This window comes from Panthera leo, chromosome D2, assembly GCF_018350215.1.
Source record: "Panthera leo isolate Ple1 chromosome D2, P.leo_Ple1_pat1.1, whole genome shotgun sequence".
In the NCBI taxonomy this organism is placed as follows: Eukaryota; Metazoa; Chordata; class Mammalia; order Carnivora; family Felidae; genus Panthera; species Panthera leo.
The window spans coordinates 53,710,084-53,725,479 of NC_056689.1; the positions used below are offsets into that span (position 1 = coordinate 53,710,084).

The following is a 15,396-nucleotide window of genomic DNA, read 5'->3' on the forward strand; positions in this document are numbered from 1 at the left end:
TACTCTTTATCATGGTATTATTTATGGTGGTAAAAAATTATAAACACAACATTAACTACTAGAGAGCCATTAAAATCAAATATTAGAAAGCTAGTTTTAGAGCTGGGGAAATGTGCACTGGAGAGTAAGTTTTTTTAAAAGGTTAGAAAAAAGTATGTGGCCCTGCTAGGAATTTACCCAGGGGATACAGGAGTGCTGATGCATAGGGGCACATGTACCCCAATGTTTACAGCGGTGCTTTCAACAATAGCCAAATTACAGAAAGAGCCTAAATGTCCATCAACTGACGAATGGATAAAGACGTGATTTATATATACAATGGAATACTACTTGGCAATGAGGAAGAATGAAATCTGGCCATGTGCAGCAATGTGGATGGAACTTATGCTAAGTGAAATAAGTCAGTCAGAGAAAGACACATACCATATGTTTTCACTCATTTGTAGATCTTGAGACACTTAACAGAAGACCATGGGGGAGGGGAAGGGGAAAAAAAAGTTACAGAGAGGGAGGGGGGCAAACCGTAAGAGACTCTTAAATACTGAGAACAAACTGAGGGTTGATGGGGGGTGGGGGAGAGGGGAAAGTAGGTGATGGACACTGAGGAGGGCACTTGTTGGGATGAGCACTGCGTGTTGTATGGAAACCAATCTGACAATAAATTATATTAAAAAAAGAAAAAGAGAGAAAAAAGTATGTGCCCTAACTTGGTAAATACTGTGTTTATTTATAGAAAAAAAAAAAAAATCAAATGCTGCAACAAAACTATTAGGAGAGATTGGGTATGGGATTATTGATTATTTTAATCTTCCTCTTTATGCTTCTCTAAATTTTCAGTACTTTCACAGTGAGCTCATATTTCTTTGAAAATCCAAGTGCAGAAGTTATTTTTTATTAATAAGAATTGTGAGGGTTTTTTTTTCTGCTCTGAAGCTTTTCAGTCCAGTAAACTGTTTTATCTGAATATGGTTTAAATAACAATTGAGGCTTATGATTTTATCTTTTTTTTTTTTAAGTACTGACTTAGAAATAACATGCTTCATTGATTTTGTGAACTCATCTTTTTCATTGTAGTATTGAGGACAGGCCAGACACATTTGTTGCAAGATTGATTTCTTACTCTGAAAACTAATAACAGATAATGAGAAAGAATCACCAATTACCTAACCTTTCTGTAAACCCATTACTTCCCTGTTGAAAAGCAATTTTCAACTCTGCCTGAGATTAGTGTCTTTAAGCCAACTCTAAATCTTTCGCAAAAAGAAATTAACATCCTTCCTCTGCTGTCTTACTTTATAATTGGTATTGTACCACTCAAAGTCCGTTAAATGTGCAGTTGATAAATCAAATGCTTAACTTAAAAAAATAAAGGGACTGTCTACAAAATTAATCAAATCAAAGAAAAATGGATAAAGTAGATACCATAAAATTTTTTTCTACTTTCTTCCCTAATTTTAATTTGAAGTAACTTTTCAAAAACAATATTTTAGTATTTATTGGAAAAAAATCTGAACAGCTCAGATGCTGAACTGAGCTTGTGTCCGTAAGAAGACTGAGATTTTGTTTTCTGGATGAATTTTTCAGTTATCATTTTGGTATATTTTAAAAACACTTTACTTGTACAGTAGAAAATAGTTTTAAAAAAACAAAATGCAATCTGTAAGCACTTACTAGTTTGGTATATACTGGACAGATACGCAAACATATGCCTACATTTGTAAAATTATTTTTCCTCCTAATAGGATCATATTTCGTTGTTCCCAACTTGGCAATTTTTTCCCCGAAATTTATCGTGAAAAATTTTCAATGTCGGTATGTGTAAATTTGCCTCACTCTATTTTTTTGCAAGAATTCCTGTCAGGTAAAATCCTGGAAGTGGTATTGTTAGGACAAAGGATGTGCTGTTTAAGTTTTGGTTTGCCTTCCCAGAAAGCTGTGCCCGCTTCACCAACACTCAGAGAGTGAGAAGGAAAGGTGAGTTCCAGAAGCAGAGCTCTTGGCAGCTACTCTGGAAGGTTTACCTTGGTTCAAAAACAAACAAATGTTAAGTGACCATCAAAATCTAACACAAGTTCTATGCTCTATTTTCCGTTGAAGTCACATTCCTGTAAGGCATAATCCTGCTATTAAACAATAAAAATTCAACTGAATAAATTGGAAGATCTCAGTGGTTTTATTAAGCTACTGGTTTGTGAGTGGGCAGCATCCCACCTAGCAAGTACAGCAGAACTCCTGGGAAGAGTTGTACAAAACCCAATGCTTTTATAGGAAGCTAGGTGAGGCATGGGGGTTATTAGTAAAAGAAAAGAAGGATTGTTTCAGGCAAGGTCACCTTCCCTTGGGGGAAAGGGCGGGGGTCTTATTAGGTGGATTACTTCATGTTTGGGGGGGGGGGTGATAGGGCCCACACGACCGATTACTTCAAGGTGGGGGGGGGGGGGTGATGACCAGAAAATTCCAGATTGATTGGCTTAAAATTCCATTCCTAGAGAGGTTGAAAGTGCAATTAAATCTTGGTTTGCTCTCCTGGGGGAAGTGACTCCACCTTGGGCCTATGGCTTTTTTTTTTTTTTTTTTTTTTAACAGACCCAGCAGGAAATCAGGGGACTCCATCTTCCCTGCAAAAGATCCCTCAGAATGCTGAGGGTAACAGAGGGCTGACCTTTGAAGTCAGAACTGAATTTTAGTTCCATCTCCATATCAGTTGCAGAGTGTCTTCAGATAAATTGCTTGACATCTCTGACTTTTGTTTTGTCACCTATAGAATAGGGATAATCACACTTGTCTTACAACCTTCTTTGTAAGAATTAAATGAATTTCTTGATGCAAAGGGCTAATAAATGGTAGAGAGGAAGAGGTAGGTGATAGGTATTGCTAAGAAAAGGGCATCCTAGAGGATAAAGTTTTAAAAACTTTTGCAAAAATCCTTGATTAGGGGTGCCTAGGGGATTCAGTCAGTTACGCGTCCAACTCTTGATCTCATCGTTGGTGAGTTCGAGCCCCTCAGTGTGGAGCCTGCTTGGGATTCTCTCTCTCTCTCTCTCTCTCTCTCTCTCTCTCTCTCTCTCTCTCTGCCCCTCCCCTGCTTGAGTTCTCTCCCTCTCTCTCTCCCTCTCTCTGTCTCAAAATAAATAAGTAAACTTTAAAGTAAAGGAAAACACTTGATGAAATTGCTAACATTCTAGTTAATATATGCTATGTAATACTATACCTTCTTCACCCCACCCACCATTGCCCTCCTCCCCCACCAGCACTATATTATTGTTTATCTGTCTCCTGTCCTACAGTGTTGTGTGTAAACAAAGATCTTTTCTTGTTCACTAAATCCCAACATCAATGTAGCCTGAAACAATCTTGCACATAGTAGGCACTGAATAATGAATGAATGAAATTTCTACTTAAGCCTTTCTAAAACCCATTCAGATGTATTAAGGCCTGCCCTTGGACACAGATCGCCCCCAAGGTAACTCAGGCTTGGCTGGGAGTAATGCAGAGTACTGGGCCAGGAGCCAGAATCGTCTGATGCCCGCTCAGCTTTTGCCTGTTCCAGGGCTGACCATTCACAAACTGGATTCTTGGGCAAGGCACATAATGCCTGCCTGTCGTGACATCCTCACATTATGCTAGAGATTATATGAGATTCGTTGGTAGACCAAGAAAGACCAAATGCCTTTAGTTTTAATTAGACCAAAAAGCAAAAAGAAAAATAAATCGGAAATGGCAGGTTTTGCTGAGCTCAAGTCCAAGCCCACAGAAGTACTTTCCGGGCAAGTACGAACCCTGGGGCAGGGGGTAGGTTTCTGGGGGAGGGAGTTCCCCAATGACACTATACCCCAGAGCACTGGGGGAACAATTATCCAGAAAAAATGCTCATCAAGTTTAGAGGCTTTTCTGTGTTTTTCTGGACTGCACAATTTGTAGACAGCCCCCGGGAATAGCAGCTTATAATCAAAATCAGGGACTTTCTGATTACCAGAAAGGAAGCAAGAAACGAGAGGACTCTGGGGATGGCAGGGTGGATGCCTCTCAGAACAGCATCCCTTAAGGGAAGACATGGCCCAGATTTCCCTCTCTCGAGGCAGGCTGATTGCTTATATCCAACTGGAGACCCCAAAGTCTAGGATGATATATTTTTATGTATGTGTTTTGATCCTCCCACTACCCACATGGTTTCTTCATAGAGTCCCAGCAACAAAGCAGACTAAACTTCCCTGGACACTACCTAACCTCACGAACACCTTAAGCCCTGTTCTCCCATTGAGAATCACTGAGTGTGGCAAGTTCTGAAGGGACTGTAATTCCCACGTAAATGATATATAGACAGCAAGCTTGAGGAAAGCTACTGTGTCCTGTGATAGTATTGTCCCCTTGTGGGAATTATTAAAGGCTCTGAGAAGTACTGCAGTTAAAATAGTGGTGGTGTGGGGGAAGGAATCTTGTTTAACTTTGTTTAACCCAATATGTCTCTAAATTATTAACCAAGAAACCATGCTCTGCATAAAAATCACTGTAATAGTCTTTGGAAAATGCTTAAAGCATAGGAACATTCTTTTGAACTTATAAGAAGGAAAGGAAAGGGCACTTGTAAGTTTCTGGGTGCTATATTCTAATGTAGTTGTAGTGATTGAAGTGATGGTTCCAGACTGACCAAGGGGAGAACTACTTGCACTCTAAGGTCAAATCCTTACCTTTGTAGTTTGAACAGTTTATTTGATCAGATCATTCCAAAGAACAAGCACTAGAAGTTGATTTATATTAATATCACTCTAGATGCGTCTAAAAACCAGAATGTCAGTATGGCATTCTGTTGTTCCAAGAGATCATATGCTGAGCGATCAGCACATGACCTCTAAAGTCCCATAGACCCTGATTCAAATCTCTGCTCCTGGCTTATTTCTTACGTGACCTCTCATGTGAGCCTCACGTAATAATACTATCGACTCCCTGAATTAATTGATATGAAATGTTTAGTTCAGGAAGCTAATATCGAGCAGGGAATCAGAATTTGAAGATACTGGGTCTCGTGGTAAATATTTCCAAGTTGGGACTGTGTCCAGAGATACAGCCCTATTCTACTATAGAATAGCAAGTAACTGAAGAACATAGAGCTACGAGCAAACATTGACTGTGAATTAGGTACGTAATTTTATTCACCATGAACTTTCTAAAATTTTTTTCACAAGAGAAGAACTGTAGCATCCAGGGGGCTTTATGAATTTTGCTCCACAATTAATAAGGAAGCATCAAGGGTCATGGAGCCCTGGGTTTTTCATCCATTGTAGAGTTGTCCATCTTGCAGACGATTGGCAGGGGGGTAGTGTGAGGATGACTTAGAGCTGGGAGCTGGGGCCATGTGGCATGTGAAAGGCAAGGAGGTTATACGGAGAGCTCAGCAAGAATGAGAAAAAGTGGAAAGTTTCTAACAGCTGCTAAAAGTGTGGAAATTGTGGGACAGAAAATTATGTCCCAAGATTTCTGGGATGTGTCTTCATGGGGCATGATGTAAAATCCCTGAGTACTTCTGCTTTAAGGAAACCTACACGAAAGGTCTACATTATGTTTCTAGGATTCTAATGTCAGATTTGTGTTTCCTTTGAGTGTGATGTTATGTTTATACTGAGACACCTGGGGCCATGGCATTTATTGGGGTTACAATGACCAGGCGTCTTTTTCTTCTTTCATTCAATTTCTTTAGGTCTCCTTTATTGCTCTTTCTCACCAGCCAGCAGACTCTATTCATCAGAGCATGTGATTCCTATCTCAAGATATATTGCATTTATAATATATTATCTTACATCATTTGTGTAGTTTATTAAATTTTCTCTTACATATTAGATAAGTGATTTCACAAGATATAGGCGCTCCTTTTCTTTCACAGAGTGTTATATTTTGAAATCATGTTTCAGAGTTGGTTACTTCTGGGAAAACTTCCCATATATGGCTAATTCCACTGTACATAAATTATCAATATCCAGAAGCTGCTGTCTGCTTGTCATCAGGCCACATTCTGACTCAATTTTCAGGAAATCCAGTTCTTTCTAAAGCATTCAGAAAGTTGGAGAGCAAAGCCATGTGGGCCATGTAGATTTGGACACTTGCTGTATTTTTTTTTTAATTTTTTTTTAACGTTTATTTATCTTTGAGACAGAGAGAGACAGAGCATGAATGGGGGAGGGTCAGAGAGAGAGGGAGACACAGAAACCGAAACAGGCTCCAGGCTCTGAGCAGTCAGCACAGAGCCTGACGCGGGGCTTGAACTCACGGACCGCGAGATCACGACCTGAGCCGAAGTCGGACGCTTAACCGACTGAGCCACCCAAGCGCCCCAAGACACTTGCTGTATTTTAATTAATTTCAAATAAGAGCTTAGAGAGAACCAAATATAATTTGGTATCCCTTACTTTCCACTGTAGTTGATTTTTGGTAGGTTGGTCCAAAAGACGGATAAAAATGGCTACAATAAATCATTGTATTCCTTAGTCACCCGTTTGCCTTTTAGAATCAAAGAGAAACAATAATTTGGATACTACAGTTTTTATACAGAAGACAAGACAGAAAGTTCTGACTGGAATATATTCAAAATAGGATCAGGAGATCAGTGGAAAGCAGTGTAGTTCAAACTTTAAAGTTTTCTCCTCACAATTTTTGTTAGATTGTCACTGAGAGCACTCTTGCAAAAGGGGAGCAACTTAATTAAATAGCAAGTATCACCAAGAACTTTTCCTGAGCTATGCTTCAGAGGTGGTGGCTGAGCTGCATGGGACAGGATGGGTCAAGAGAAGAATGGCAGAGCCCAGACCATCAACAGAGATGCCCTGTCAGCGGGGTGGTCTACGAACTAGGAGCTCCCAGGGCAGACCTGGTTTATGCCTTTCTCTCCCACATCATTACAGATTTATTAATTTGGGCAGACGGTATGGCCTACTTTTGGATCAGAAGATATGGTCACCATACTTACAGAGGAAAGTACACTGCCCTTCCCAGAAGGTACACAATGAAGGGAAGGCTAGAGAAGATGTGGACTTTAAGAGAGAAGGGAAGTTTTATTAGTTTGTTTTTAAGGGTAAAGGAAACTGAACACTTGTGTAAGCAAAAAAGAATCCGTGGAAAGAAAGGGACTGATGGTGGACATAACCACAGAGGCAAGTTGAATAAACTTAGTCACAAACCTAGGTGGGCCTTGGGGAGGAGGAAGTGCACACCTTTCTCAGAGAAGGAGGAGAAACGTAAGAAATAGGGCCATTTGAATTCACAGAAGTAGTCCCTGACACTTGGCAGTTATCATAGTGTATAAACATGTAGTAGGTATCAAACATGATAGCTATGCTTGTGGTGAGCACAGCATAGTATTCAAACTTGTCAAATCATTGTGTTTTACACCTGAAACTAATGTAACATTGTGTGTCAACTACACTCAAAAAAAATTTTTTTAAGAAATAAATAAATATAAGGAAAATACAGGTGGGTTTGGGAGTGTCAGAAGAATAGAACAGCTCTACTGCAGAGGTAAAGAGGACAGTGAGTTATTTAGGAAAAAAATTTAGAAATTCATGTCAAGTCTGAAACTGCCCTGAGAGCCCAGCTGAAGTTAGATAACATAAATTAGCAAGCATCCCATCACCAAGTAACATCAATGTCATTGTCATCGTATAGCAACCCAGAAGCCAATTATGCATGGTTGAGTTTGCCAAACATTGAGGATTGGGAAGTAAGTACGTGGTGGAAAGTCAAGGTGACTCGGGAGGGCATCTTGGGTGTTGTGGGCGCCATGTTAAAACTCTAAGGATGCACCCAGACTAAGGCCAGGAACTGGAAGTCTGCCAAAGACAAAGAAGGTTTAGTAGAAAGGGCAGAAGGGAAAAGCAGTCAGATTCAAGGCCAAGGACTTCAGGGTTCAGTACTACAGGGATGGAGCACTTTGGAGTGATGATTCCAAGGCTGTCAACAATAGAGATTTTAAAAAAGAGTCAAGGATGCTAAGGTTTGAATGTTGACGAAGCCTTCCTTTTTCACTTTTTTTTTCAACTTTATTTGTTTATTTTGAGAGAGAGAGAGTAGGGGAGGGGCAGAGAGAGAGGCAGAGAGAGAATCACAAGCAGGCTCTGCATTGCCAGTGCAGAGCCCAACTCAGGGCTTGAACTCACAAACCATGAGATCATGACATGAGGCAAAATCCAGAGTCACTTAACTGACTGAGCCACCCAGGCGCCTGGACAAAGTCCTCCTCATGAACTTTACCATTGTCCAGAGTCCAAGCCAGATGACCGTCGGCAATGAGGAATGCCATGCCATCTGAAGGGCTTTATTCTGCCAAAGGGCCAATAAGCCTGTTTTAAGAAATCAGGAATGTAAGAAAGATTCTGGGGAAATAAAATGTGGTCCCCTCATGAACCACTATAAGAAGCATGAAGAGGAGCTAAGGGACCTCTGGGAAGGAAAAGGTGTGAACTGGATGAGGAGTAGGAGCAGTTTAGCCCGCACACAGATCAACGTTTCCTGAGGGGCTCCCAGCAGCTCTGGTCTACACAGAGGGCTTAGTAGGTGTGATATGTAAAATGTGACTCTGGGGAAGCACTGGATCAAGCAATGTAAATGGATTTCTTTACTGCAAGACCCCTTAAAGCCTTTAACAGTATACCTGTGTGCCTCGTGTTTCCAGGAAGAGGATTTGTGACATGAATACATGATATTTCCCCAACTTAGCCACAAAACTGATCATACTTGGGACATTCTGTTCTAGTGCTCATCATAGGTTTTTGAATAGCTTTTTAAATGGGTGGATGGATGGATGGATGGTTGGTTAAGTAGATGAATGAATGAATGAATGAATGACTTGTAGGCAGGAAATTAAGAGACAGATAGGGAGGGGCGCCTGGGTGGCTCAGTCGGTTGAACGTCCGACTTCGGCTCAGGTCACGATCTCGCGGTCTGTGAGTTCGAGCCCCGCGTCGGGCTCTGGGCTAATCAATGGCTCAGAGCCTGGAGCCTGCTTCCGATTCTGTGTCTCCCTCTCTCTGCCCCTCCCCCACTCATGCTCTGTCTCTCTCTGTCTCAAAAATAAATAAACGTTAAAAAAATTAAAAAAAAAAAAGAGGGAGAGTGGTCAAAATAAAGTGAATTTGTGCTAAGGGAATAATTTGGAGCCTATGAACGCATTTGGTTCTTATGTCTAATGCACTGGCTGCTCTCCCTCCCTCACCAGTTTCTTACTGCCACTTGTGGATACTTCCATTATCACGGCTTCTAAGCAGAAATTTAAAAACCAGCACACCTGTGTCAGGAGCATGGGGACAAATGTGGGTTTGAGAGGCAATCTATTATTTATTTGTCCTATTTATGTAGACACATCTCCTTATTACCTATTCCTCCCTTACTTTTACAAGTGATTCTGTCCCTGCAAAGCTCCAAATGGTTCTCGGTGGAATCAGTCTTTGAGGGTGGAAGGTTGGCAGGTAGACTGAAGCTTTGAACCTTGTGTACAGAGAGTCCCCGGGGACTCCTGGGTGTTTACACACAGGGTACACATACATACATATACATGCCTCTTCCCCTCCAGCCTTCTTTCCTCTTCCATCTCAATTCCTGTGCCCACACCCACCCTCATTTCTTTTTACTCTGGTGGTTAGCACTGGTGGATGAGGAAACAAATGGTACATTTTCCTTCCCTACTACTCTGCAAAGTGTCACAGTGAACTGATTAGAGAATGGTGTGTGAGACCAATTCCACTTCTGAAAATGGGAAACTGAGCATTTCCCCACCCCCAGGGGGCAGGAGCAAGCAGGCAGGACAGTTATCAGAAGGGTCTCCATAACAAGATAGTATAGAACTATTCACCAAGCAGAAACTTGGTTAAGAAACCTGTAAGATTTTTAGTGGCTCTCAAGTAAACATCTGTTGTAAGGATATCAACCTTGGTGTCACCACAACTTTCATTGCTTTATTTCAGAACGTCAGCCAGGCACCTCCATGGCCAATTCTAGTGCCCTCCCTTCAAGTTCAGCTGGGATCAGCAAGGAGCTGATTGATCTGCAGCCCCTCATTCAGTTCCCAGAGGAAGTCGCCAGCATCCTGATGGAGCAGGAGCAGAACATTTACCGAAGGGTCTTGCCAGTTGACTACCTTTGCTTCTTGACCCGGGACTTGGGCTCTCCAGAATGCCAGACATCCCTGCCCTGCCTCAAAGCGTCCATCTCAGCATCAATTCTTAACTCCCAGAACGGAGAACACAATGCCCTGGAAGATCTTGTGATGAGATTTAATGAGGTAAGAAACCACTTGGAGATGTGGCGATTCAATTGCTAGTAAGTGATTTTTAAACGTATTTCTCCTTTTAGGTTTGTCTGTTATTGGTGTCTCATCTACCTGTTGGTCTTGTGACTTCCATGGTGGCTGCTTTCTTTCCAAGCAATGAGATCAACAACACATTGTCACCCTCTCTGTCACTTCCCTCCAACCTGCCCTTGGCCTAACTGATCCTATCTCCACCAAGTCCATGGGCCTTCTCCCTTTGGACAACCAGTCCAAAATACTCTCCCTGGGCCCATTTTCCAATATTCCCCTCATTGTTCCTACAAGTGCTTTTAAAACCACATATCTTTGACAGTGTGATCTCTGGCCATGGATCTGTCTAGCCCACCCCTTCTTCCACTATCAGGGCTTCTAAGCAGAAATTTAAAAACCAACACACCTGGGTCAGGAGCATGGGGACAAATGTGGATTTGAGAGGCAATCAATCACCCCACTCCTGTTCCCTGCATGCCATCAAAATCCTCAGCCCCAGAAAGTCCCTCCAAAGCCTCTGAGACCTTGCCAGAACCCAGAGCTGGTGAGAACAGTTTTGACCAGAAACTGGAAATACTGGAATACTTGAGCAGAAGACACTGTGAGAGGTGTAGGGGCTGGCTGGGTGGAAAAGAGCCAATGGTTGACATGGTGTGGTCCTGGACCAAGGAAGGAAAGGCAGGTCTCCATCCAGTGCCGGGACCAGGGGATGCTGTGCTCTTAGGCTTACAGAACATTTTCTTTCCCCATATAACCCCACACCCAGAGTTTTCTGTTCTACATTTTATTTCTTTTAGGCTTAATTTCTTTTCTTTGAATGTTAAAACACAAAATTTCCATCTGCGTTTGTTGATTGGCTTAACTCCACAAATAGAGTAGTTTCTTAATTTAGTAATCCAGTAAACTACTAAAATGCTGAGGTTGCCCCTGATCTGTGTCCCATATATCTCTGATGGACAGAAGACCAGTCAGACTTTGTTACTTAAAGCCTTTCCAACTGTGGCAGCTCACCTCGCAGCCTCCACAGCCTGCCGATCATGACTCCAATGATGGTGGTAAATGTCAGTGACCGTGATAAGGCCCAGTGGATGCAGAAAGTGTTAGAGGCTGAGTCCAGGCAATTCTGTGTCCAGACATGCCCCAAACAGCATTCCTCAAAAGGAGATCTGTTATCCTCAGGAATTGCTGATACCATCTGGCATTGTCATGCTCATCATTTTACACGTACCATTTATTTGCTCCTCCCAACAACCCTGGGAGACAGATACTCTCATTAGCCCCATATTACCAATGGGGACACTGGGGCACCAGGACATGAAGTCATTTGCCCAAAGTTACATAGGTGGTCGATGACAATAGTGATATCCAGACCTACATCATCAGGCTCCAGAGCCTGGGCTGTGAACCACTACACTACCTGTTCCAGGCTCACGTGGAGGGGTGGCACTTGATCCCACCCCAAAGCAAGTAAGTAGACTCTGGGAGTCTACTTGAGAGCCTGTGAACCACACTGCCCCTAAATCGCTTTTTAAAATAAATCTCCTGATGTTCTTGATTTTCCCTACTGATAAAAACAGGGTGGAAAATGGAAGTTCCAGTAAATTGAGTGTTTTATTAGTAGATTTTACTGTATTTTGTGTATTGCTTTAAACTTCAGATCTACTCACTCTCACGGCCTTAGGACCTTATCCTTGTCCGTTGTTGTTTTCGTTGTCGTTCTAATTCTACCTGAAGTTTGCTTTGCCTGAACTTTTAAAGTCTAATTTTAAATTAATTTTGGAGAAAGAAAGCTTCAGTTTCTTCCATTCACTCCCATAACCTCGGGAATCAAAGATGAATCAGTGATTTCGCTAATTCAGATTTAGTGATGATACGAAGCACAGCTGGGTTGAGGCGTGCTTTGGACTATCTCTGAAAATAGTTTAGCTAAGCAACTTCAGAACATAAACAAGATTTCTGGGAAAACACTTAAACTACTTAAGAGAACAGTCTGTTTTCAAGTATTCTCAAGCATCTATTTTCATACAAATTATGGGTATACTGATTAAAAATCAGTCCTATGTATGGTCACTACAGGCAGATGAGAAAAAACCTCCAGTAGGCAACACTGGCTAGCTAACTTCTAGTTGCTTTATATACCTTAGTGTAGAAAGAGAATTAAAAGAGAATTCTTAAATTCAGATTTTCACATGGTTAGAAGGGTCTTGCCTCCAAGGTAGTGTGGCTTTACCTTCTGTAAAGAAAAGGGAGGAAAGGAGCTAGCATTTATTTACTAGGTGCTCTGGACTGGACATTTTCACATTTTAAATCCCATTTAATCCTCATCATGGTTGTGTAAGGTGGATGTCATTATCCCTGACTCACAAAGAAAGTAAAGCTTAAATAGCAAAATAAATAATGATAGTATTGGGTTATGACTCATAGAATAAGTATTTATGAGTCCATACTGATACAAATAAATGAATAGCTAAAATAATAGGAGGGGAGGGGTAGCTCTTAATTATAAAAGAATCAATTAATAAATGTGGCAGGATGAGAAAAATAGAAAATCACCATTAGGATCCCCCAGCAATAAATTGCTACAAGCAAGAACCACTGATGAATGCTAATATTACTGGGCAAAATTATGATGAGAAACAAGATACTGGCTTAGCCTAAAAGTATCTCTTCACAATGGGTGCCCAGCTGGCTCAATAGGAAGAGCACTTAACTCTTAATCTTGGGTCGTGAGTTCAATCCCCATGTTAGGTGTAGAGATTACTTAAAGAAATAACTAAATAACTAAAAATTAAAAGTATCTCTCCATAAAATATTTATTAATTTCAAAAGGGAAATAGAACAGTGGAGACACCCAGTATACACGTAACCTTAAGTAAGTGCTCCAGATCAACATGACCAGTAATAAAATATATTAACATATAACTCTTGCTACAGTGGCTCTCTTCTCTACTTGTTAAATTATCAAGTTCAAGGGGCTCCTGGGTGTCTCAGTCGGTTAAGCATCCAACTTCGGCTCAGGGAATGATCTTGCAGTTGGTGAGTTCGAGCCACTCATCAGACTCTGTGCTGACAGCTCAGAGCCTGGAGCCACCTTTGGATTCTGTCTCCCTCTCTCTCCACCCTCCCCTGCTCATGGTCTCTCTCTCTCTCTCTCTCTCAAAAACAAATAAACATTTTTAAAAATCTTTTAAAATAATTAATTAATTAATTAATTAACCAAGTTCAAGTTTATAGTAAAACCAGAATTGCTAATTGGGAATTTAATTACTCTTGAGTCTCCTTTCTCTTTATCCTCTCTTTCTACTTCCTTTCTAAATCTCCTGTGCATCTATTCTTTTTCTACTCTTCTTTCTGTGTCTATTTTTATCTGATTTCCTATTATCACTCATTCATTCATTCATTCATTCATTCAAGACTTACTTATTGAGCACCTCTTGTGCTATAGCCTTCTCTTTTTTTCATCAGTGTGGCAAACATATTCCTTTAAATAGGAAAGTGGGTGATGGGCATTGAGGAGGGCACTTGGGAGGAGCACTGGGTGTTGTATGTAAGCCAATTTGACAATAAATTATATTTAAAAACATAAAGTAAAAAAAGATAAATTACCAGTATGTGATAAAAAAACGACAACATTATACTTTGGTTCTGTCAAAATTGGATACACAAAATAAATGCACTGTCCTCCTTGGAAGGAAGATATATATTGCTTGAAACACTGGAGAATCTCAAAGACAGGAGAGAATATTAGCTCCATGGCAAGAGTGCTAGTCACTTAGGGGAGCAGTGAATGCGTTTATTTATGCATTCAATTATTCAGTTAACATATTTTCAGCACTTCTCAGAAGCAGGACACCATGGTGGATAAGCACTGAGGAAAATGAGTAACAGTCTGCGGCTGCCAGAAGCTACCAGTCTTAAATTGTAGTCAGGCACGAGCACAAATCACTACCAAAAAAGGCAGAAAGTACGTTCAGTGTGAGTGACACAGATGTGGGAGCTGGGGTGTCTAGATGGGTGATCGGAGCTTTCTCTGCTCAGCTATGGAGGTTGGGGCTGGGCCTTGAGGGATGGCTGGGATAGAGGGGGAACATCACAGGGAAGGGAGGATATTCTAGATGAGAAGACAGCCAGTTGTTGTTATGAGCAAGACTCATTGTCTAGGGAGGCAGCTTGCTCCTGATTGTCATTTGAACATGATCCTGAGCTAGAAGTTTCCCAAATTCTAACAATACTTTACACAATGACTTAACTGTAATGTGGGGAAAGGGGAGAAAATCCCTGATGCCTTTCGGGCAATGTTGCATAACATTTGTTCTTAGGAAAATATGGTTAAAATGCAATTCAAAGTACAATCATAAAATAACTGGAAAAATGGCTTACATGAAGGAAGGCCAGGAGATAAATCATTTAAAATCAACTTACAGGGGCGCCTGGGTGGCTCAGTCAGTTAAGCGTCATACTCTTGGTTTCGGCTCAGGTCATGATCTTGCTGTTTCATGAGTTCAAGCCCTGTGTTGGGTTCTGCACTGACAGTGTGGAGCCTGCTTGGGATTCTCTCTCTTCCTTTTTCTCTGGCCATCCCCCACTCATGCTATCTCTGTCTCTCTCAAAATAAATAAAATAAATAAAATAAAATTAAATTAAATTAAAATAATAAAATAAAATAAAATAAAATAAAATAAAATAAAATAAAATAAAATAAAATAAACTTAGACTGTGACTTGGAAGCAGTGTTTCACCCTATTCCTCTTTCTCCTGCCAACATCGAGACTGGTGCACACCAGAGTAACTTTTTAAAGACACTCCTCTCTTTATCCTCACAAGCAAACAGAAGATGCAAGGGGTCAGCCCTCAAGCCAGTGGAAGTTGGATCTCTGGGAGTGGGGAGTAGGCTTAGTCCTGCTTTGCTTGATTTGGGAGGTAGGTTTTCATGAACCCTTTTGATCTGGACACAATCTGTAGCCATACTCTTGGTCTAAATCTCCAAGAAACCTGTGTTCTATCTTTCTCTTTTCAAGTTGAGCAACCTCACTTCCTAGCCACCCATAGTCTCTTGCTTTGACAATTTCAAATCATACTGGGGGTTTTCCCCCCATTTTCTTCCCCTATCCAGC

At 41.1% G+C, this 15,396-nt stretch overlaps 1 protein-coding gene across 1 annotated transcript in view; it reads left to right on the forward strand.

Annotated features, from left to right (window-relative positions):
* The window catches only part of LOC122201660 (1-phosphatidylinositol 4,5-bisphosphate phosphodiesterase epsilon-1-like), a 224,901-nt gene that overhangs the window by 70,778 nt on the left and 138,727 nt on the right, over positions 1 to 15,396 (forward strand). The window contains 1 exon segment of the mRNA XM_042907512.1: positions 9,948 to 10,264. Within this exon segment, the coding sequence (XP_042763446.1) occupies positions 9,948 to 10,264 (317 nt within the window).